Source organism: Schistocerca serialis, chromosome 12 (assembly GCF_023864345.2).
Source record: "Schistocerca serialis cubense isolate TAMUIC-IGC-003099 chromosome 12, iqSchSeri2.2, whole genome shotgun sequence".
In the NCBI taxonomy this organism is placed as follows: Eukaryota; Metazoa; Arthropoda; class Insecta; order Orthoptera; family Acrididae; genus Schistocerca; species Schistocerca serialis.
This window is the reverse complement of record NC_064649.1, coordinates 146,283,129-146,305,989: the sequence shown is the minus strand read 5'-3', so window position 1 is coordinate 146,305,989 and position 22,861 is coordinate 146,283,129. Positions and strand designations below refer to the sequence as shown.

The 22,861-nt window shown below is 40.2% G+C and overlaps 1 protein-coding gene across 3 annotated transcripts in view; it reads right to left on the bottom strand.

Moving 5' to 3' along the window:
- LOC126428321 (uridine phosphorylase 1) overlaps positions 1-22,861 on the bottom strand; it is a 476,800-nt gene that overhangs the window by 5,381 nt on the left and 448,558 nt on the right. For all 3 annotated transcript variants that reach the window (XM_050090260.1, XM_050090258.1, XM_050090259.1), the window contains exons 3-6: positions 15,807-15,968; positions 15,279-15,464; positions 13,073-13,211; positions 980-1,173 (exon numbers count right to left, since the gene is read on the bottom strand). In XM_050090260.1, the coding sequence (XP_049946217.1) occupies positions 980-1,173; positions 13,073-13,211; positions 15,279-15,464; positions 15,807-15,968 (681 nt within the window). The remainder of the gene's footprint in view (positions 1-979; positions 1,174-13,072; positions 13,212-15,278; positions 15,465-15,806; positions 15,969-22,861) is intronic.

Below are 22,861 nucleotides of genomic sequence, written 5' to 3'. Positions count from 1 at the left end.
TTGTTATCTCCAACTTGTACAGAAACCAGGCTGTGGTTACAAGAGTCAAAGGAGGGAGGCAACAGTTCAGAAAGGACAGGTAGGGTTGTATCCATGTTATTCAATATGCAAATAGAACAGTTAGGAAAGGAAACTAATAACTTTTTTACAATATGAATTAAGGTTAAGGAGAAGAAATAAACACATTCATGCTTCCTGATGACATTTTAATTCTCTTACAGATGGTACAGGACATCAAAGATCTAATGAATAGAATGCATAATGCTTCGAAAAAGAGGTCACAGGGCGAACATCAACAAAAGTAAAACAAGATTAATGTAGATTAGTCGAATTAAATCAGGTGATGATGGAGGAATTAGACTAGGAAATCAGATCCTGAATGTAAAAGTGTAAAAGACACATTCTGACTGTGGGGAGGGAGAGTGGGGTGGGGGAGTTCAGAAACAGTGAAATATGTGAACAAAACATTGAACATATATTACTATGAAAGCTTAGCTGAAAATATTCATTTGGAGTGTAATCTTGCACAGAAGTGGATGAAAAACAGTACCAATAAGAATAACAAAGGAGCTTTCCACATCCAGTCTTACAGAAGAATTGTCAAGATTAAAAGGGTAAGAGTAGATTGGGTGACTAATGAAAGGTACTGCATTGCACTGTGGAGAAAAGAGTTTTACAGAATAACTTCACTAAATGAATGGGTATATTGATAGAACAAATCTTGAGGCACTGAGGAACTTTCAGTTTGGTAATGGTGGGAAATGTAACGCATAAAAATAGAGGGACACCAAAACCTGAATATAGCAAACATTTTAAAGGGGATGTAGGTGGAGATAAACAAAACGTGCACTTGCATATGCACACCTGCGCACGTGTGGATGTGTGCATTGGAATGTGCCCGTGTGAATGTGGGTGTCTGGGCATTTCTGTCAGTCCACATTCCAGGCATCTACAGACACAAACGAATCGCCACACTTACCTGATCGCCCTTGAATCTGTCCATGAGGGCGACACATATGACCGCTGCCTTGATCCCGGCATGATGAGTGAGGGCAGCGAAGGAGAGAGATTCCATCTCAATGTTAACAACTCCTGCCTTATGGATTCGACTCAGGAAGTCCATCTTGTCCTTTTCTGTGAAGTCACAGAAGGCACCATCCAGTCTGCCTTGACCTGCAACACAGAAGCCCGTTCAAACAAATAGCCTGTGATCACAATTCAAATTATTTGGAACAAAAGAGCATTGCAGGAATATTCTACACTGCACAGATAAGAGACTCTGGATTTGGAAAAAAGTCAATAATAAGCATTTTATGCGAAAATAATTCAGTAGAATGTTGGATTTTGTCATGTGCAAGATCATCATACTGATACTGAGAAATAAGAAATACATTCCAACAAAAGTTTATTTTACATTTAGTTTTAAATAGCATATGCTACTGGTATAGTGTTGTGGATTTTTCTCATTTCCTTTCATATTACTTCTACCTTGAATGTCACTTGTGGGTACTTCTCCTATACAAATCACTGTATATGCTGACCTACTACAATTCTTCCTTATTTTTCCATTAAATAAAGGTATCTCTAGTTTAAAAACGCACTTTTTCATTTGAGCAGAAACCTGATGAGTCTACACTGTATTAAATAAAGTCTTGGTACGAGATAACTATGGCCTGTATATTAATGACATGTCATATTTTTTCCCTTAACTTAAGGGTGAATTTTGCAACAAGTTATGCATGAATCCAGATACAGTAGTGTAAAAAATGTATTTTTATTGTGCGTATAAAGTCATATTTACATCTTCTTCAGCAGTAGGGTCATGTTTCAGCCAATGTTTGCCTTATCATATGTTTAACAACAGTGGAATAAAAACATGAAAATGTTGCTCAGTGACTACATGACAGGTGATAAGCTTTATTTATTAGAACTACTATACAAGCAGCATTAACACCCTAGTCAGTTCACCAACATTGTTGCACAGGGTCAACAAAATGCTCTCAAAACCAAAAAAGGCAGCTTCTGACGTAATAAACATCACACACATGGTCATACTATTCTGTCTGAATACAAACTGAGTCTGGTTCAACGTGCAAAGTGCTTCAGCACTGGTGGTGGTGGTGGTGGTGGTGGTGGTGGTGGTGGTGGTGGTGGGAGGGGGGGGGGGGGGTGAGGGGGAGGAGGGAAGGAGGGCTATTATTTTGTAAACTGTGTGAAGTTAAAGTTAGCGGAGAAAAGTACTTTAATGTGCAATGACACTGTAATACTATCAAACACAGTAGCGAGAAGTTATGAAAATGACAACAGACAATTGCTGTTAGTTGGATAGACAGCTCCGTCTTCAACTGTGCAGTCATTCTCCAAGGACTTTTGTGAGATAATGGAGTCTTACAACTTTGCATTGGAGAAGCTGAAGAATCCACACCTCAAACAGTTCTTGGAGAAGTACACAAGAAATCCAGTTCCAGATGAATCTACATGGGAAAAAAATTATTCATCTGTGTGCTATGAGGAAGTGTCAACAAAATATGAATTAGTGCTGTTGACCAAAAGGTCTGGGTGTCCACAGGTGAAATCATCAATGTGGGTGGATGTTATGTTGCAAAATTTGTTGTTGGTGTTCTAAAAGTTGACAGGTCTGGAGAAATGTTCCTCCTAACATGTGAAGCTCTCAAGATAGTAAACAGCTCGATAACTGTAATTTTTGAATGACAACTCTGTGAAGCTATGTTGGCCAGATGATGTGAACAAAGAATGTTTTGCTGCTAGTGACAGATGATGCATGGCTAAAGCAACCAAAGGGCTTCATATTCACTAACCCAGTATGGTTTATGACACTTGCCTTGCACACATGTTACACAAGCTGCAGAAGAGATGTGATCAAATTACCCTGATCTGGACAAATTAATTTACTGTGGCAAGAAAAGCTATGTGAAAGCTCTGCTACAGGTGCAGAAATTCAAGGAACAAGTATTTACACTGCCCCCGCCCAGTCTGTTCTTACACAATGGGGGTTTTGATGATGATGATGATGATGATGATGATTTGAGGTGAGGGGCATTCAACATCATGGTCATCAGTGCCCTGATGAAAAGTCAACATGCTAATCTCGTGGATGGGGATGAGGGCTGTCCCCACATGCGGAGCTGTTTACAATGTTTTAAAGTCTGCCTCCCTTCCCCACCAATTTAGGGATGAGGCCTGACATTTCACAAAATGTCACCACTCTTGTAACACTGGAATCAGTATCACCAGGGATGGTGGGCAGATCTCCATCGAGACTGAGGGCTGCCCTAATAACAGTACATAGGACACACATTGCCAAAATATGCTGAACTGAAAGTGGCACACCACAAACTTCACAGATTGGTGGATCCTCCAGCCAGAGAAGGCATACGTTAAAGGGCAGTCTGGTAAGCAGAACCTCCTTCCAGCGATGAGGCTGACACGGTCCGTCACGCCTTTGTGGTCAATTTGAGCGACAGCAGTTTGTTTTCTGTCACCTGCAACCATTCAGTCTCCCACTAACACAGGACGCATGTGTCAGAAAACGAGATGGTGGTGTGTAACGGGATGGGACATTGATGGCCAGCAACATCCTGACATGCTCCCTGGCAGCCTTGTCGTTTCCCTGTATCCCGACGGGGCCAGCTACCCGGCAAAAGATCACCTCATTGCCATGAGGTTGAAGCCACTGTTAGGAGTGAAGTGTTTGCAGTGCATTTAGGGGCTCCGGAAAGGCTCAAAATCATGAAAAGTTCAATTTTTACTTTTTTGCATTTTATGAATCTGCAGACTATTACCTTTTAATAGATGTATAATTTATTCAATTCCGAAGACTACAACTATTTTTAAATTTTTTTTGAAATGTGTTCTACATGGGCGTGACCCACTGTGGCGCTGTTAAACTGCTGTCAAATGGTATTATTAACGTCCGTGTTCATCAGGTAAATTTTAGTGATGTGAGATAAAGTATGTGTTGTGGCTAACCTGTGATGGTTCAATATATATCGCTGGTGTGATTGTCGATTGTTTCATGTTTATTTACTCTGTCGTTATCTCGAAAATATTCGTAATTAATTCTGTTTCTTGAGTCTCTGTTTTGTTGAAGTATAATAATGAGTAAAAGTAAAGTTATTAGAAATCCTCTGAAGGCTTTTAAGAAAAGGAGCCTTTGGAAAGCCAAAGGTATGTGTTATTACTGTAAACAATAAAGATGATAACCAAGTGAGTGAACCTAACCTCTCAAGTACACCTGCCCATAGCAGTCAAAGTGGGAAAGAAAATACTTCACAAAAGAAGCTTGGTTCAATGAGTGAAAACTATTAATGTTTTATGGGCGAATCGGATGTGAATGAAATATTTGATATGTCTGTTCTCAAATAAATTTTTTCAAACTGTGTGAGATGTATTCATTGTAGTGAAATTGGTCTGGAACTCTCCATAATAAAGCACGTAGGACTTGCTAGTGAAATACAACTGAAATGTGATAAGTGTTCATACATGACCACCTTTAGGAACAGTGTTGCAGTAACTGCAACTGAAGAAAATGGTAGCAAAATCTACGAACACAACAACGAGCGATGCTTGCTTTAGACAAGGAACGCCTTCGGGCTGCAGACGGGGCTGTAAAGAGTCTAGAAATACAAGCAAGAGTAAACAGGAGGAGGAACAAGAGGAAGCTGGAGGAGGAGTTTGCAGAGGATGAAGATAATCCATCCTATGGACCTGGGATGCACTAAAAAGTTAATCCAATCTTTGTCGCTCGATTCCCAAAACTTTTATTTTCTCATACTAATTACATGTTTTCTAAGGATCTTCCAAACATATTTGTTTCAAACTTTCAGTAAATGTTACACAGTACCTTCTGCATAATTTAACACAGCCTTTTTCCAAAAAACTGTATATTTTTGAATATATAAATAAAAAATTGCAAAAAAATGTTGTGAATTTTCATTACAATTGAAAAAAAAAATCATCTTTAATAACTGAACTAAAATTTTGTAAAATCCCTGTGTTAAGTTGTAGCCCATATTCCAATAAATAATCTGTAAAAAGTTCAACTTCCTACCTCAAATACTTTGTGAGGAAAGATGTAATTTATAAGCGTTATTTTAACATTGCAAGTATAGGGCGTTCCGGAGCCCCTTAAGAGAGTTGGAACAGACAAGAAACCTTGCACGATGATGTCTGTGAACCCTCTCCAGAGCCATCGGGATGCCATATAATTCCACAAGATAATTTGTAAATTGTTCCAGAAGAGACACTTTAAAAACCCTATCAGGGACAACAGCAGAATAACCGAGGACATTCTCTTGCTGGGATCCGTCTGTATAAACAACGATAAAACTGTGTCACGTACTTAAAATGGATGAAAACAAAGTTGTAAAAACATAATCTGGAGTAAGAGATTTCTTGTACTGCGTCAAGCTTAAAATCACTTTGGGCCTCTGAAGATGCCGAGGCAACAATGTGTTCCATCCCTGGCTGTGTATTTTGATGCCCGATAGATCCAGGTCCCTGCAACAGTCTGTAGCACGTATCGCAAAAGTTTGTCTCACACTGGGCCGATTCCTGAACTGCCGTTCAAAGGTGGGTCGGACCACTGCACTAAACGCCAAGACTGAGGTGACTGAGATTTTTGGCACCTGTCGCCCAATCCAGAATGGTGGTTCACCAGCCTCTGCTCGCAGACTCTGACCTGGACTGGTCCAAAAGGCTCCACTCGATATCCGAATGCCCTCTTCGTGGACAGCATCTAACATCTTGAGGTAGGAAGTAGGGGCTAATCTGTAGACCACACTGGCATAATCTAAGCATGACCAAACAAATGCCCTAGAAAACTGCAGGAGGCAGGTTTGTTAAAACTTCCGTAAGCACGGTTAAAATTGACACATGTAGTCTTCTCTAGTGAGAACTGAAAACCAGTTGTCCTGGCGCAGGTTTCCAGCCACGGTCAACCGTAGCTGTTTCATTGTCATCAGATCAGAGGAAGAGTAAAAGATTCCAAAGTCATCCACAAACAAATATCATTTTGACAGGGCTGCTGACTGCAGAGGAAATGCAATTGGTACCAATGGCAAACAATGTGACACTGAGAACACTACCTTCAGGGACCCAATTCTCTTGAACATAGCAGTCAGACAAGGTAGCACCAACAGAATACCGAAAACGCTGATGTTGAGAAAGGATTGGATAAGAAGTGGCAGGCATCCACGTAGTCCCCATTCGTGAAGTTGGCGAAAGATGTTGTACCTCCAAGTAGTGTCACATGGTTTTTCAAGGCCAAAAAACACACAAACCAAACAATTTCGAAGTAAGAAGGACTCCTGTATCACTTTCCCTAGTAGAATAAAGTTTTTCAGGGTGGAACAGTAGCACCCGAAACCGCACTTGAAACAGCTCAGGAGACCTCGGGATTCAAGCAGCCAGACGAGGCGGCAGTGGACCGTGTGTTCGAGAGTCTTACCCATACAACTGATAATATTTACATTCCGGTAACTGTTAGGGGCACTACGGTCTCTACCTGGTTTCCAGGATGCAATTAATATAGCCTTCTTCCGAGTCATGGGGTACTGTCCGTCAAACCAGATCTGACTGAAACAAGGTAGGAGTTGTCAGTTTGCTTCAGGGTACAGATGATGAAGCACGGCAAAATGGATCTCGTCAGGTCCTGGAGAAGTGTCTGTGGCTGCAGACAAAGCTGATTCCAGTTCCCACATGGAGAACAGAATGTTGTAGACTTCCTCATTATGTGAGAAGAAATTGCACTTCCTCATTTCTGCAGTCCAACGGAACACCTGAAAAGCAGGAGCTTGTCTGGATGACACAGTGACAGTACAGAAGTGCTCAGCTAAAACCTGAGCCACGTCTTCTGGCGTGTCTACCAAGACACCATTACTTCACAAGGTCGCAATGGGTTGCGTACTGCCCTTGCCGGAAATCCATCGTATTGAGTCCCAAACTTGTGCAGTGGAAGTGTACCGATTAATGGAAGTCACGAACTCCTTCGAAGAAGCCCTCTTCCATTCTTTTATCACTCGCCTCACACGTGCTCTCGCAGATCTGAAGGCATCAAGGTTTTCTGTAGTTGGACAGTGTTCTGCACAGCTGTCCGTCTGGCTCTGATTGCCAATCAACAGTCGCCATTCCGCCAAGGTACAGGCCATCGTCTGAGGTGGTTACTAGACCTAGGGATGAACTCTGCAGCAGCCCGTTGGATCTCACAAGTGATGTGGGCACCTTCTCCTGTGCACAATACTGTTGTTCAAAAATAGCCTGTTGACTGTACCTCAACCAATTTGCCCTTTGTATCATCCATCTGCACGGTAACTTGTCAGCCATGTCGGCAGATAGATCCGACCTGGGAAGTGGCCACTAGAATGTAAATCTGTGGCCACTTCCCACTGAAATGAATCTGGAATAGCTGAGGAACAAAAACAAAGATCAATGGCTGATGACGACACTGTAGCTGTGGGAGAGTGTGTCACCTAACCCGCGTTCAGAAGGCAGATATTCTCAGAATGGACGAGTTGCTCAATCATCTGATCCCTGGAACAAGTGGTACCCGACCCCACAGCACACTGTGTGCACTGAAGTCCCCCACTAGTACGAATAGGCGTGGGAGCGCCCAGAAGAGTCTGCCAGTGCATCTGCGTCCAAAGCATCATTAGGTGAAAGGTAAAAAAGAACACGCCACGATATTAAATGGTGTGATAACTTTCACAGCAATTGCTTGTAAGATCGTGCTAAGAGGGACAGGAGGAGTGGCATCTGTCATCAATGAAAACAGCCATTCCACCTTTAGCCCTGTCTCCAGAAGGATCGTCCTTCCTGCACGGGTGGTAACCCCATACCGCAGGTGTGTCGGTGACTTTGAAGATGTGTTTCTGGACCGAGTGCTGTTAATTCTTCCAAATGTGAGTGATATCCATTTAAATACCACTGCGGCACATAAGTCCCTGCCAAAGCCATTGTTTAGCAAAGGTCTCGTCTTTCTCCCTCAAAGGAGATGATTTACTGGGGAGGTCAGGGGAATGTTAGCTGGTTACTGGCTCTCCAGTTCCTCTGATTGGAAGTCCATATCCCCAAGAGCATAATCCCCATCAGAGAGGGAGAGAGCTCGCCAATCTGAAGGTTTAACCACCACTTTCCTGCACTTGGAACTTTTTCTTTCCTTACAGGAGGTGGTGGTCGCTCAGGTTGCAGTGACGGCTTAGTTGGCTTCTGATGGTAGGTAGTGGTATGTGACTTCAATGGTAAACTCATAGCTCATAGCTTCCAAATGACTTCTGTTTCAAGTTGAGTGTTTTCCCCACAGGTACACCGACAAGTGCATGTGCTTGTACTTGAATCTGTGGTTCGTGTTTGTGTGGAGACATCACACTTAGTGATTGGTGTCTTAAGGGCTAATGCAAAAACTGAAGGTTATATAGCTTTGAAAGCTTTTTTAGCTTCACTGTAGATGAGTCTGTTGAATTTTCCTTTCCTCATTGTAAAGCTCACACTTTCTGCTCCACACTTGGTGATCCCTGGAGCAGTTTACACATTTCGGAGGAAGTGTATAAGAATTGCCCGATTCATGAGCTGAGCCTCCACAATTGCCACACATAGCCCTCCCCTTACATCCCATAGTGTTAGGCCAAATCTTGAACATTTGTAGCACCCCATTGGATTAGGAACAAACGGGTGAACATTAAGACGGATACAGCCTTCAAGGATATGTTCAGGTATTCCCAGAGTACTAAACATTAGAATAAATGTTGCCAATTTTTCCAATTTGCCACTGACTCTCCTCATGTAGTTCAGCACTTCCATGATGCCCATATTTTTCCATTCTTCACTTAACTCCATGTGGTCCACCTCAATTATATCAGAAGTAACCACACCCTTACTAAAGTTAAGGCTCAAAATCATGAAAAGTTCAATTTTTACTTTTTTGCGTTTTCTGAATCTGCAGACTATTACCTTTTAATAGATATATAATTTATTCAATTCCGAAGACTACAACTATTTTTAATTTTTTTTTGAAATATGTTCTACATGGACGTGATCCACTGTGGCACTGTTAAACTGCTGTCAAATGGTGTTATTATTATTAACGTCCGTGTTCATCAGGTACATTTTAGTGATGTGAGATAAAGTATGTGTTGTGGCTAACCTGTGATGGTTCAATATATATTGCTGGTGTGATTGTCGATTGTTTCATGTTTATTTACTCTGTCGTTATCTCGAAAATATTCGTAATTAATTCTGTTTCTTGAGTCTCTGTTTTGTTGAAGTATAATAATGAGTAAAAGTAAAGTTATTAGAAATCCTCTGAAGGCTTTTAAGAAAAGGAGAAATGTTGGAAAGCCAAAGGTATGTGTTATTACTGTAAACAATAAAGACGATAACCAAGTGAGTGAACCTAACCTCTCAAGTACACCTGCCCATAGCAGTCAAAGTGGGAAAGAAAATACTTCACAGAAGAAGCTTGGTTCAATGAGTGAAAACTATGAATGTTTTATGGGCGAATCGGATGTGAATGAAATACTTGATATGTCGGTTCTCAAAGGAATTTTTTCAAACTGTGTAAGATGTATTCATTGTGGTGAAGTTGGTCTGGAACTCTCCATAATAAAGCACGTAGGACTTGCTAGTGAAATACAACTGAAATGTGATAAGTGTTCATACATGACAACCTTTTGGAACAGTGTTGCAGTAGCTGCAACTGAAGAAAATGGTAGCAAAATCTACGAACACAACATTAGATTTGTTTATTCCTTGCGTTCAGTTGGTAAGGGTGCTACTGCAGGTGCAATTTTCTGTGGCATCATGAATCTTCCAAATCTCCCAACCAAGTTTACGATCTATAATAAATTAATAGGGTCTAAAGTAGAAGATGTCTGTATAGAATCTATGAAGAACGCTGTGGAAGAGGCAGTAATGGAATATAATGGTAACAGAGATTTGACTGCAGTGTTCGATGGTACCTGGCATAAACGGGGACACACATCTCTTCATGGTGTAGTATCTGCCACCAGTATGTATACAGGGAAAGTTTTAGATGTAGCAGTAATATCAAAGTATTGTAGATGTCCACAAAAATATAAAGGTACACATGAAAATAATTGCAAAGCTAACTATAGTGGCAGTAGTGGAGGAATGGAAGTGGCTAGTGTTGCCAGTATATTCCAGCGTTCTGAGGCATGTGATAAAGTGGGATATGTTAATTACCATGGTGACGGTGATTCTAAGTTTCAAACATGTTCAAGGACTGAAGCGCTATGGTGATGATGTTGTAGTGCAGAAATTTGAGTGTATTGGACACGTACAGAAGCGAATGGGAACAAGACTTCGGCGACTGAAAGCTTCGTACAAAAAACAAAAACTCAGTGATGGTAAAGGGTTGGATGGGAAGGGAAGGTTAACTGACAGTGTAATTGACAAAATACAGAACTATTATGGAATGGCTATTAGGCAAAATACACAAAGTGTCGACGAAATGAAGAAGGCTGTTTGGGCTCTTTTTTTTTTCATACTACTTCAACCGATGAAAATCCCCATCATAGCTTGTGTCCCAAAGTAGAAGACAGTTGGTGTAAATATAACAAAGGATTGCTAACTGGTGAAGTGTACACTCATAAGCATAGTCTGCCTCATGCAATAATGGAGGTGATAAAACCTATTTTCAGAGACTTAGCAGCACCTGAACTGTTGAAAAAGTGTATTCACGGAAAAACTCAAAACCCCAATGAAAGTGTAAATAGTGTTATATGGTCGAGAATCCCCAAGACTGTATTTGTTGGAATAGAAACACTTCACTTTGGTGTGTATGATGCTGTTGCGACTTTCAATGATGGCAACATTGTAAGGTGCAAGGTATTTAGAAATATGGGAATGAAGATAGGTTCTAACATGGTACGAGCGATGCTTGCTTTAGACAAGGAACGCCTTCGGGCTGCAGACAGGGCTGTAAAGAGTTTAGAAATACAAGCAAGAGTAAACAGGAGGAGGAACAAGAGGAAGCTGGAGGAGGAGTTTGCAGAGGATGAAGATAATCCATCCTATGGACCTAGAATGCACTAAAAAGTTAATCCAATCTTTGTCGCTCGATTCCCAAAACTTTTATTTTCTCATACTAATTACATGGATCTTCCAAACATATTTGTTTCAAACTTTCAGTAAATGTTACACAGTACCTTCTGCATAATTTAACACAGCCTTTTTCCAAAAAACTGTATATTTTTGAATATATAAATAAAAAATTGCAAAAAAATGTTGTGAATTTTCATTACAATTGAAAAAAAAATCATCTTTAATAACTGAACTAAAATTTTGTAAAATCCCTGTGTTAAGTTGTAGCCCATATTCCAATAAATAATCTGTAAAAAGTTCAACTTCCTACCTCAAATACTTTGTGAGGAAAGATGTAATTTATAAGCGTTATTTTAACATTGCAAGTATAGGGCGTTCTGGAGCCCCTTAAGGGTGTTATGCAACTCAACCTCGGCTGGGTATTGAGCTAAGGCCTCACATCCCAGAAGCTTAGATATTTGGTTTGTAACAGTTTCAACTGGAAGTGTACCATTACGAAGTCTTTTGACATTTTTTAAAGACCCAGCAATATCTTCCAATGCCTTGTGAATATAGAAAGGGCAGACCTTCTCAAAGGTTCCCCCTATTTGCTCGATTACACTGAAAGTGTTATGACACGCTACTGCCCTGTTATTATGATTCTGAGACTTCTTTCCGGGAGCTCTCTTTGAGGAGTGGGAATAGGTACTACCTGACGATAGACCCGTCCCACCAGGAGTAGCAGTTTGACGAGACCATTCCATAGGGATCCCACGAGACGCTACGGAAACAACCATTGACCCAGGCAGAGCCCTGCATACTTGGGCAAGCCTTATATAAGTGGAGGCGGCAGGTGCGCCAGAAGTTGCTCTCTAGAGACTGGCTGTTGAGGTAAAACACTCACCTCATCAGCACATAGCACATCTTGAGGTTGAGGGATTGCCTTTTTATAGAGATGTGAACCTTCCTCGAAGCCCAGGTGGTGAAGCCGAGACCCTCGTTCTCCCAAGCACACAACATTCCATCGCTGCACCACACGGTGGTTGCTGAAGTATGACCAGAGCTTATGGCGACAGAGAGCTGGCGGCGCTTACCAGTCCCCAGCTCAGGTACCTGGGTGTCGCCAAGCTCATTCTCAGCAAATGAATGCTGAGTCCCTGAAGGGGATGGGGTGGGAGGGAGGGGGGTTGACTTAATGCTGCCGAGTATTACTTCATCAACTACACCAAAATAACAACAATCTTTTGTGAGCTTGATGGCAATGAACTGAGTGCTATGCTATTGTAGCTGTGAAGGTGGTCTTTATAGATACCTTTTCTGGAAACTTGGCATACACCAACACCAACATTTCAGTAGTACCAAAAGCCATCACACAACTGGAAGCTGCTGGTTCTGAACTGTGCAATGCCCTTGTTATTGTGCAATATGTGCAGCCATAACTGGTCTGCAGTGACCTCACCACCTTCAAATGTGCTCCTGTGATATTCTGTGATGTGGAGAGGAGCTTTTTCAGGTACAAAACTATCCTTGATGACAACCATAGATCAATGAAAATGGAAAACGAAAATGTGCCTCATAATCCAGTGCAGCTCTGCAGATAATGAAGACTGACAGGACATGTTAATTAATTTGGAATACTTTCAACAGGTGGTTTGCAGAAGTAAAAACATAGTATTATTGTTATGATGGATGTTTTCAATGTCCTCATTATTTTTTCTTCCAAGCACATGTAGACATTTAAAAAATAGGTGCTAGATAGTTTGAAATACTGCAAAAAGCAAGTACTATACCCACAATTTGTTCAGAAGTGTATTTTATATTACATGATATATAAAAAATGAACAGGAATGTTTTAAATAAAATTATATAAAGTTAAATGTTATTTTTAAGGTCATATTTATATAAGTTTTATGTCATAAATACTTGAATATTTGGTTGTTTTTGAGATCATTAAAATACAGGCCCTAATGATACAGTGTTGGATTTGATGTAAAACAATGTCTGAGACTCTTACCTTCATAGAAGTCATAAGTGCACATTGTTCTGCCTGTGATTGTGTCATACGGGTCATCGGGGTCAGCCATGCTCTTGAGGTGGGACACCAGTTTCTTGTCCAGTCTTGCTGGTCGCTGTATCATTTTCCCTAGAACAGGCTGCAGCCAAACAAGACTCAGAATACTTAATTGCATGTAGTCGTACAAAATTAAAGTGTCAGGTAAAACTATACCATTCATAAGAATAATTCCAACTTCATAAAGACTGAAGCAAAAAAGAAGTACAGTTATTCAGAAAGTAAGTTCCCTGAGGCTGTAAACAAAAGGAAAACTTAATCTGCCCAGATACATTTATTACTACAATTGCGGCAACTACTGAGGTGCTTGTCAGCACATTTACTTTCAGACCATACACCCTTGTCAATATCACAGGATCATCTTTTGTACTTAGGCTGTTTCTATTCTCTGCTGGTTAGCACGGTCAGCAAATCATGCCAAGGTCTCGGTTTCAATACCTGGCGATTAACTCAGATTTTTCTGTGGCAGGAATGTGTGGAATGGGTCCACTCAGAAATGTGAGGCCGAGTGGAAAGCTGCACAATAAAAGAGGCAACAAAACTGTCATACAAGGTGTTGAGATAGTATCAAATCAAAATGCTTGCAACAATTTGGGATCCATAAGACATTTTATTTCTTGAAATCCTGTACAGAATGGATGGAATGTAACAATATTATGAGAAGGGAAGTTGCTAATCACCATATAGTGGAGATGCTCAGATAGGCACATCAATTATAGCTTTCAGCCTGTAAGGCCCTCGTCAACAAAATACACACACACACACACACACACACACACACACACACACACACTGTACGGGATGAGTAGATAGTGACCTTTCATAAGACAAAGAATTGCATTTTGAGTCCAATGTGGGAGTGTTGTCATCGATAAGACCTACACACAGCATCCAATGTAATTTGTTCTAATCAGTCTGTTGCAACTACCAAGATTAGGATATCAGCAAAGAATGACTGCTAAGTGCCACACTGGTTAAGGGATAACTGCACATTAGACACCTCCTTCACAAAATCAACGCTGATTAGCTCAAACCACCTACTGCATTCTTCATCACAGATATTTAAATATGATCGGAACATTGAAAGCAACAACAATGTGGTGTCTTCTTGCTCATGATAGGCCTTTTTTACTATACCACGCTGCCAAATTTCAATGCTCACTATATTGTGTGCATTCAAAACTGCTTTACAGATCTAATACCTCAACTGGTGGGAGAGAGAGTTTCAATTTATTTTTTATCTGCTATAATGACAACACTACAAAGTTTCAGTTATTCCATATGATAGTACGGTCCTACTTCTCTGACATGTACGTGTGCCTTTGCAGAGCATGAACTGCAATATTTTGCCAGTGTTTATTTTGCTAGTGTTAGAAACAGCTTTCGTTGGAAAACTCGTAAATGTAAAAAGTGTGACCCCCTCAGTCCCACTTGCTGCTGTACTCTGAGTACTTGGCAGGAACAGCCTGACGGTTCGTGCAACGCTGTTTGGCCAGGCTGCCCTAAATGATACAACATAAATGTTACAGTCCTACAGAATGTGAGTTTGGATGTTACTTCACAAATACAAAAATGAATAGAGGTGCAGGTTGGCCATATTCAACATATACTATAATTTTTAAATTGTTGTGATTATAAAAAGCACAATCCAATTTTACATAAAATTATTTTTTTCTATGACTAAATGTTTATATTATTGATATAGAGTTGCTTTCATCTTTAACATACTGTATATCCTGACCATTAACTGTTGCTCCATACCACTGTGAAAAACATTACCAATCATCTACAGAAAATTTGTCAAACAATGGAAAATCCAGTATGAAATGTAACACTATTATGAAATGGAAAGTTGCTACTCACCATATAGTGGGGATGCCAAGTAGCAGATAGGCGCGCAAACACGCACACTCTACAGTTGCCCGAGACTGCAGTCTCGTGTGCAATTTGCATATGCACAAGTGTGTGTGCGGGTGTGTTCACCGCCTATTTTTTACGAAGGCCTTATTGGTCAAAAGCTTTATTTGCAACAGTCTTTTTGTTGGGCCTATTTGCAACTGAGCATCTCTGTTATATGGTGTGTAGCAACTTTCCTTTTCATAATATTGTTATACAAAATTTGTGTAAGCTCAAATACTATTTTACTTACCAGTTCCAAAACAGGTCTGAGCATGCCATCGACTGCATCTTCCGATATGATGACCGTACCACCCTCGACACCGATACCGCCACAGGTGCCAATGCGGAAAAATACTGGGTCTCGCACTTTAGCGTGGTACATCAGCTTTATCATCTCGTGCAGCAGAATGCCGACTGAAGGGATGCCCATGCCGTGCTGCCAATATTTTCAAAATTCAATCACACTGAATGAGGAAACAACATTAATGGTACACTTAAGAATCACTCAACAGAAGTGACAAATCTTTCACCAAATATCTTCATCCAGCCTAGTTGCTCAGGAATGTGAAGTGAGTCAAGGTATACATAAACAAGAGGCAAGCAACTCAGAAAACTAATCTGTATACCGCTAAAAATAACCTACTAAATTAGCAAGAAAGCCACAGTTTTGAAGTCACAACACCAAGGACAAAACTGGTGTCTGCAGCATCTACTATCTGAATATTAGCGCACTTAACAAATATGAGAAGTTATTTAGTATTGTTAAATGGATACTTACACTGACAGCAAGCACAGGCCCCACTTTGTACATGGAGTACCGGTACGAATACTGGCTGATGTCCTGCAGGGTCGTGCCCGTCGGCAGCTTGTGCCCGATCTCGTTCATGATGTAGAACGCAAACTGCTCCATGCGCTTTGGCGTTCCTCCCATACACACAAACTGGAATACAGATGCTCGATTTGAAAAATTCCAACAGTTACAGACTAAAGCAGTAATATAAAACAACACACATCACCAGCATTAGACAAAATATCTGAGTATAAGGAATATATTAATTAAAAAATTAGTTAACGTATTAGGCATTTATCAAAAATACGGGTCAACTGACTATAAATTGTGAAAGTCTGCAAGGAGATGCTTGTGGTGATCAGTAGCACTCAACAGGTCATTTGTGCAGGAGTAGACGGTTGGTGCAGGTTGGTAAAATGGTTGTAAAACAAACAGTCTCACTGTACATGCATTATCGGTAGCAGAGAGATGAGCAGAATCTTTCTCCTATCATTATATAATGAATTGGTTTCCTAGAGCAATGTGGGACAGCATTCCGTAAATGCGACATACAGGAATTAACGATTTAAGCACACCCGACATGATCTAAAAATTCCAAAATTTTCTTGATTCATGGCAATGCACTCACACACTGTTATTTACAGTAGCTAGAAGATTCTGAACTTTAGGTGAGAATTTTCACAAAGTTCTCCTTTCAGATATTATCTCCCTTCTTCACAAATCCCCATGATGAGGTTTGTTTTTTGAGGTGATGTGGTTCGTTTCTTGAGGTGCTGAAGTGTCAAAAATTTAAATTATGGGCTGTGTAATAACAAAATTGGCATACTTTTACACAGAATTTACAAGAATCAGTAGACAGAGCTAAGAGTACTTCTGAAAAATCATGCTCATGATGAAAAATGAAGAGGAGGTGTGCTTTTGTGACTCTAAATGAATTTCAGCACAGCATGTCTTCTAGCCAAGTGACATATTTGTACCAAAGGACAATATCTGCCTTTATAGCAGAATATGAAGTAAAACACAGGTAACGGAGTGTAATCACATTAGATCAGACGACGCTGAGGGAAACTGATCGAGAAATAAAAGCGTGCTAGTTGGAAATGAATTTTTCTATTTCGGCAGAAAAATAACTAACAACAGCACAAACAAAAATAAAAATAAGCAAGCTGACAATAGCAAGGAAAAAATTCTGAAGAACATAAATTAGTTAACATCTATACTAATATATATAATAAGTCATTGTTCAATGGTGTTACAGAAAACTTCAAAAAGTTCTTGACTGATTTACTTCAAATTTACACAATAACTCCAATGAACACATACATAGGCTATATATTTTAAATATATATAAATATATATGTAATATATAAAGGGAAAACATTGTTCCAAAATTTCCAAAAAGCTCTTCAGACATTTACTTCAAATTTTTACATGATACTGTAATAAACACTCACATAAATTTGCTATATTTTTTAAATATATATAATATATAAATATTTATGTAATATATATAGGGGAAATTTTTTTAACAAAAATCTCAATTAGTTCTTAACTGATTTACTACATATTTTTACAAGTTTCTGTAATGAACATTTGGATGGACACAGGGTACATATATTTTTAGCACGTGTAATGTGTCAATATGTATATTATATATAAAGGGGAAACATTGAGAGGGAGGAGGAGGAGGAGGAGGAGGAGGAGGAGAGGGGCAGGAAGAGATTAGGACATGTCTCCAATTTGCATACATATTCAGCAATTGCAAAGTTTAGCCAAGTTTACTTGTTAAATGTAAATAAAAGATTTGGAAGGAATATTACATTTAAGAGTTAAGACTTTTTTTTTTTTTTTTTTTTTTTTTTTTTTTTTTTTTTTTTTTTTTAAAGTCTTTGGCTGGAGTGTTGTCTTATATGGAGGTGCAATGTGGAGTATACTGAAATAGACAATGGTAGAACAAAAGCTTTTGCTATGTGGTGTAATATAAGGCTGCTGAAGATCACACGGTTAGGCTTTATAGCTAACGAGGAGGAAATAAATGAAATCAGGGACAAACATATTTGTGGCACAACTTGACTGAAGGGATCTGTTGATAGGACAATAGGACAGATACTTGGCTATCAAGGAATAGTCAATTTAGTAATGGAGAGAAATGTGGGGTTTACAATTTGTAGAGTGATACCAAGGCTCGAATACTGTAAGAATGTTGAAATGAATGTAGGATACAGTAGCTATGCAGGCGTTAAACAATCTTGCACAAGAAGGACTAACAGTCTTTGGATTGATATGAGTACAATAAAAAATTCATAGCATCTGACAAAGACTAGATGTGATGTCAATATACAGGGGGATTCAAAAAGAATACAACTTTAGGAATTTAAAACTCTGCAACGACAAAAGGCAGAGCTAAGCACTATCTGTCGGCAAATTAAGGGAGCTATAAAGTTTCATTTAGTTGTACATTTGTTTGCTTGAGGTGCTGTTGACTAGGCGTCAGCGTCAGTTGATGCTAAGATGGCGACCGCTCAACAGAAAACTTTTTGTGTTATTGAGTACGGCAGAAGTGAATTGACGACAGTTGTTCAGCGTGCATTTCGAACGAAGTATGGTGTTAAACCTCCTGATAGGTGGTGTATTAAACGTTGGTATAAACAGTTTACAGAGAATGGGTGTTTGTGCAAAGGGAAAAGTTCTGGACAGCCGAGAACGAGTGATGAAAATGTAGCACGCATCCAGCAAGCATTTGTTCGCAGCCCAGGAAAATCGACTCACAGAGCTAGCAGAGAGCTGCAAATTCCACAATCAACTGTATGAAGAGTCCACATTGGCACTTATCTGTCCGTAACTACCTGAACGTCAACTACCCGAGGCGATGGATCGGCCGCCAGGCAGCCCGTGACAGAGCACTTCATCACTGGCCTCCAAGAAGCCCTGATCTTACCCCCTGCGATTTTTTCTTATGGGGGTATGTTAAGGATATGGTGTTTCGGCCACCTCTCCCAGCCACCATTGATGATTTGAAACGAGAAATAACAGCAGCTATCCAAACTGTTGCGCCTGATATGCTACAGAGAGTGTGGAATGAGTTGGAGTATTGGGTTGATATTGGGTTGATATTCGAGTGTCTGGAGGGGGCCATATTGAACATCTCTGAACTTGTATTTGAGTGAAAAAAAACCTTTTTAAATACTCTTTGTAATGATGTATAACAGAAGGTTATATTATGTTTCTTTCATTAAATACACATTTTTAAAGTTGTGGTATTCTTTTTGAATCACCCTGTATTATACTGCAACCTGGATATTTTATGAAACTTCCTGGCTGATGAAAGCTGTGTGCCAGTCTGAGACTCGAACTCGGGACCTTTGCCATTCTCGGGCAAGCACTCTACCGACTGAGCTCCCAAAGCACGAATGATCAGCTTTACTTTCACCAGTGCCTCATCTCGTACCTTCCAAACTTCACAGGTACCAGTAGAAGTAAAGCTATGCGGACAGGTCGTGAGTCACAATTGGGTAGCTCAGTCGGTAGAGCACTTGCGTGAGAAAGACAAAGCTCCTGAGTCTTAGTCTGGCACACAGTTTTAATTTCATTCTGGGTATTTTATGATTTGTTGGAAAAACATAGAAATAATAATTCACTTTTTTTGGAATCTGCAATGGAGTGATGAGATATCACTTTAGGCAGGAGGTCTCTCGGATCTGCAACCATATTTCGCACTGAACAGTAATGTACTTGCCGTTGTCAATGACACAAATTTCATTACGCACTGAGATGAGTCACGGAATAGTATATGTGTATATGCAATGGCGGTAGTACTGTGTACACTGTGTATAAAAGGGCAGTGCATTGGCAGAGATGTCTCTGTACTCGGGTGATTCGGGTGGAAAGCTTTCGACACAATTATGGGCGCGTGACAGGAATGAACAGCCTTTGAAAGTGGAATGGTAGGTGGATTTAGATGTATGAGGCATTTCATTTCAGAACTTGTTGATGAATTCATATTTCAAGATCCACAGGCATTACTTCCCACCACAGACAATGCAGTGGTCAACAGCCTTCATCGACAGCCTTCACTCAACGACCAAAAGCAGTGGCATTTGTGTAGCGTTGGCAAGGTTAACCGACAAGTGACACTGCACGAAATAACCACAGAAATCAATGTAAGACATACAACAAATGTATCCGTTAGAGCAGTGCATCGAATGCAACGAAATTTGGTGTTAACGGGCAACACCGATGTGCCTTTGCTAACAGCATGACATCACCTGCAGTGCCTCTCCTGGGCTCATAGCTGTATCGGTTGGATCCTAGACCACTGGAAAACGTGGTCTAATCAGAGGAGTCCCGATTTCATTTGGTAAGAACTGAGATACGGTTCGCATGTGGTGCAGAACCCATCAAGCTACAGACCCAAGTTGTCAACAATGCATCTTGCAAGCCGGTTATGGCTCCATAATGATGTGGACTGTGTTTACAGGGAGTGAACTGGATCCTCTGGTCAAAATGAACCAACCATTGACTGGAAATTGTATTCAGCTACTTGGGGACCATCTGCAGCCAATCATGAACTTCACATTTCCAAACAACGATGGAATTTTTATTGATGACAATACGGCAGTCTCTGGATGTTCACGATTTGTTTGAAGAACATTCTGGACCATTCAGGCAAATGATATAGCCAACCACATAGCTGACATGAATCCCATGTAACATTCACGGGACATTATTGAGAGGTCAGTTCGTGCACAAAATCCTACACTAGCAATACTTTCACGATTATGGCGACTTTACAGGCTCAATATTTCTGCACGGGACTTCCGACAACTTGTCGAGTCCGTGCCTTTCGAGTTGCTGCTCCACCCTGGGCAAAAGGAAGCCTGACACAATATTAGGAGGTATCCCATGACTTCTGTTACCTTGGTGTATCATTACACATTTTAGGATACCACGACCACCACCAATCAAAATCAGTATAACTCTGGCACCAGGAGGCAAGTGTTATTGCCATTCAGGAGTGCTAAGACTCAACTGTAGTGTTGGATATTCTGCTGTGTGATACCGATTATGCTTAACTGATCTACACATATCTGGAAAACTGTCCAAGAAGTACTGTTTGGTACTGCTGACTTTAAGTTTTGCAGCCTCACTTTGTCCACAACATCCTTGGTTTCAAGGTGCTCTGTAAATGATAAAATACTTTCCAAAAAGCTGGAAATGTCTGTAGGTGGTATCCAATCTGCAAACATTTGTAGAAGATTACCAGATGCATCACTGCCTCAAAACCAAGGGAAACCTAGAACACAAACATGTTGGAGCTCTTTGAATATAAATAATCGGACACAAACTGGTTGACAACATCAAGAGTCTCCAAGTGAGTGATTATCCCCCCTATAATTCAAACTAGTCCTGGATGAAGTAATGAAGGAATGGACACAGAGCTGAATATTCAAGGACACTGAAAATATGACTAGGACAATCCCAGAAAAACACAAAAATTTCAGGCATGGCTTTTGCAGATGAGCTGGTCATATTCTCAGGTAGTGAAGCAATAGTAACCAAACAAACAGAAATACTAGACAATGGGCAGAAAAAAAGTTGACCTGCACCTTTCTTTTCAGAAGTCTGAATTATTCGACTCAATATTAAACATAAGATACAGCAAGATAAACAGAGGTCGACATATCAAATATTTAGGTGAAGTTGTTGCACCCACAGGAATGGAGATCTCACAGTAGACTTTATTACAAAAAAATAATAGAGCACACAGCAAGACACAGGACAAATCTAATATGAAATGCATGTCCATTCACACAAACATCAGACACTAGAACACAGGGAACAAGTCTGAAATAATGCACACAAATGAGACATGTAATGCCATAAAGCATACTGAAGGAAGAAATTTAGATCATGAGAAAAATTCTTGGGTCAAAGCTGACAGAAGAGGGTACAGATTACACTCTGAGAAAACCACAGGGAAGATGTCAAACTTAGCAGCAGATGTCAGAAAATGAAGGTTAAAGCTCTATAGGCACATCAGCAGGCTACCACACACAAGTCTCACCAACAGAATCCAACATACATACATACAAGGGGTCAGGTTAACAACATCATGAATCAGAAAAGCCAAACTTACCTAGATTATGTCCTAGAGAAATCACAAATAAACGCAAAAGCTGTAGACAGAAACATATACACAGAATTTGGAGTCAGAGAACAAAGTTATGAAGCAACTAGGGACAAAATGGACTCAGAGACTCCATGTAGGGAAAAAAAAGAGGATTATGGAAGATCAGAAAGAATTTGCAAATGAGGCAGAATAGTTTGTGTCATCTTACAGGGTCTCAACACAATAACACATAACTTTCGATTATGTGTTGAGACCCAGAAGGATTCTTGGGTTTTTTATAAATTTTACAGTACACAGAGATGAGCAACTTACGAAGTACAAAGAAAATTTCAATTCGAAAAACTAATAAATTATAAAATAGAATTACAGACAAGTACCTGTAGAAGTAATATACCACCTAGCTTTGAGATACAATAGTTCTTTCCTCATGGTGGAAAGAGACGGATAGGTTGGTAAAAGGTTGAAAAGGAAGGCCAGACCACTCGAAGCTCTGGATGGGAGGGTAATAAAGAAGCAATCCTGGGAATTTGCCTGAAATTATTTAGGAAAAGCCCAAATCAATATGGCCAGACAGAGCAAATTCCACTCTCCTGAATAAGCGGTCAGTGTCTTAAGAACTGTGCTGCCTCATTTGGTTTGTTGTTAATGTTCATGTTCTTTGAGTCACACACAATTTGCTCCATAAAACTACAGGGCTGCACAGAGTACGGACATCTGCTGGTGACTCCTGGACCATAAACATGCTGCTGTGCCCCTTGCGTTGTCTCGAGTCTGTTTGGAAAACGGAAAAAACAGACTGCAGGCCTGTGAATGTGCGACTATGTCTTATGTCTCACACATTTCTTACTGTTCTTCCCTCAGTCTGTCGGAAAAAAGAATCAGCCAGTATTATCCCCCCCCCCCCCTCCCCACC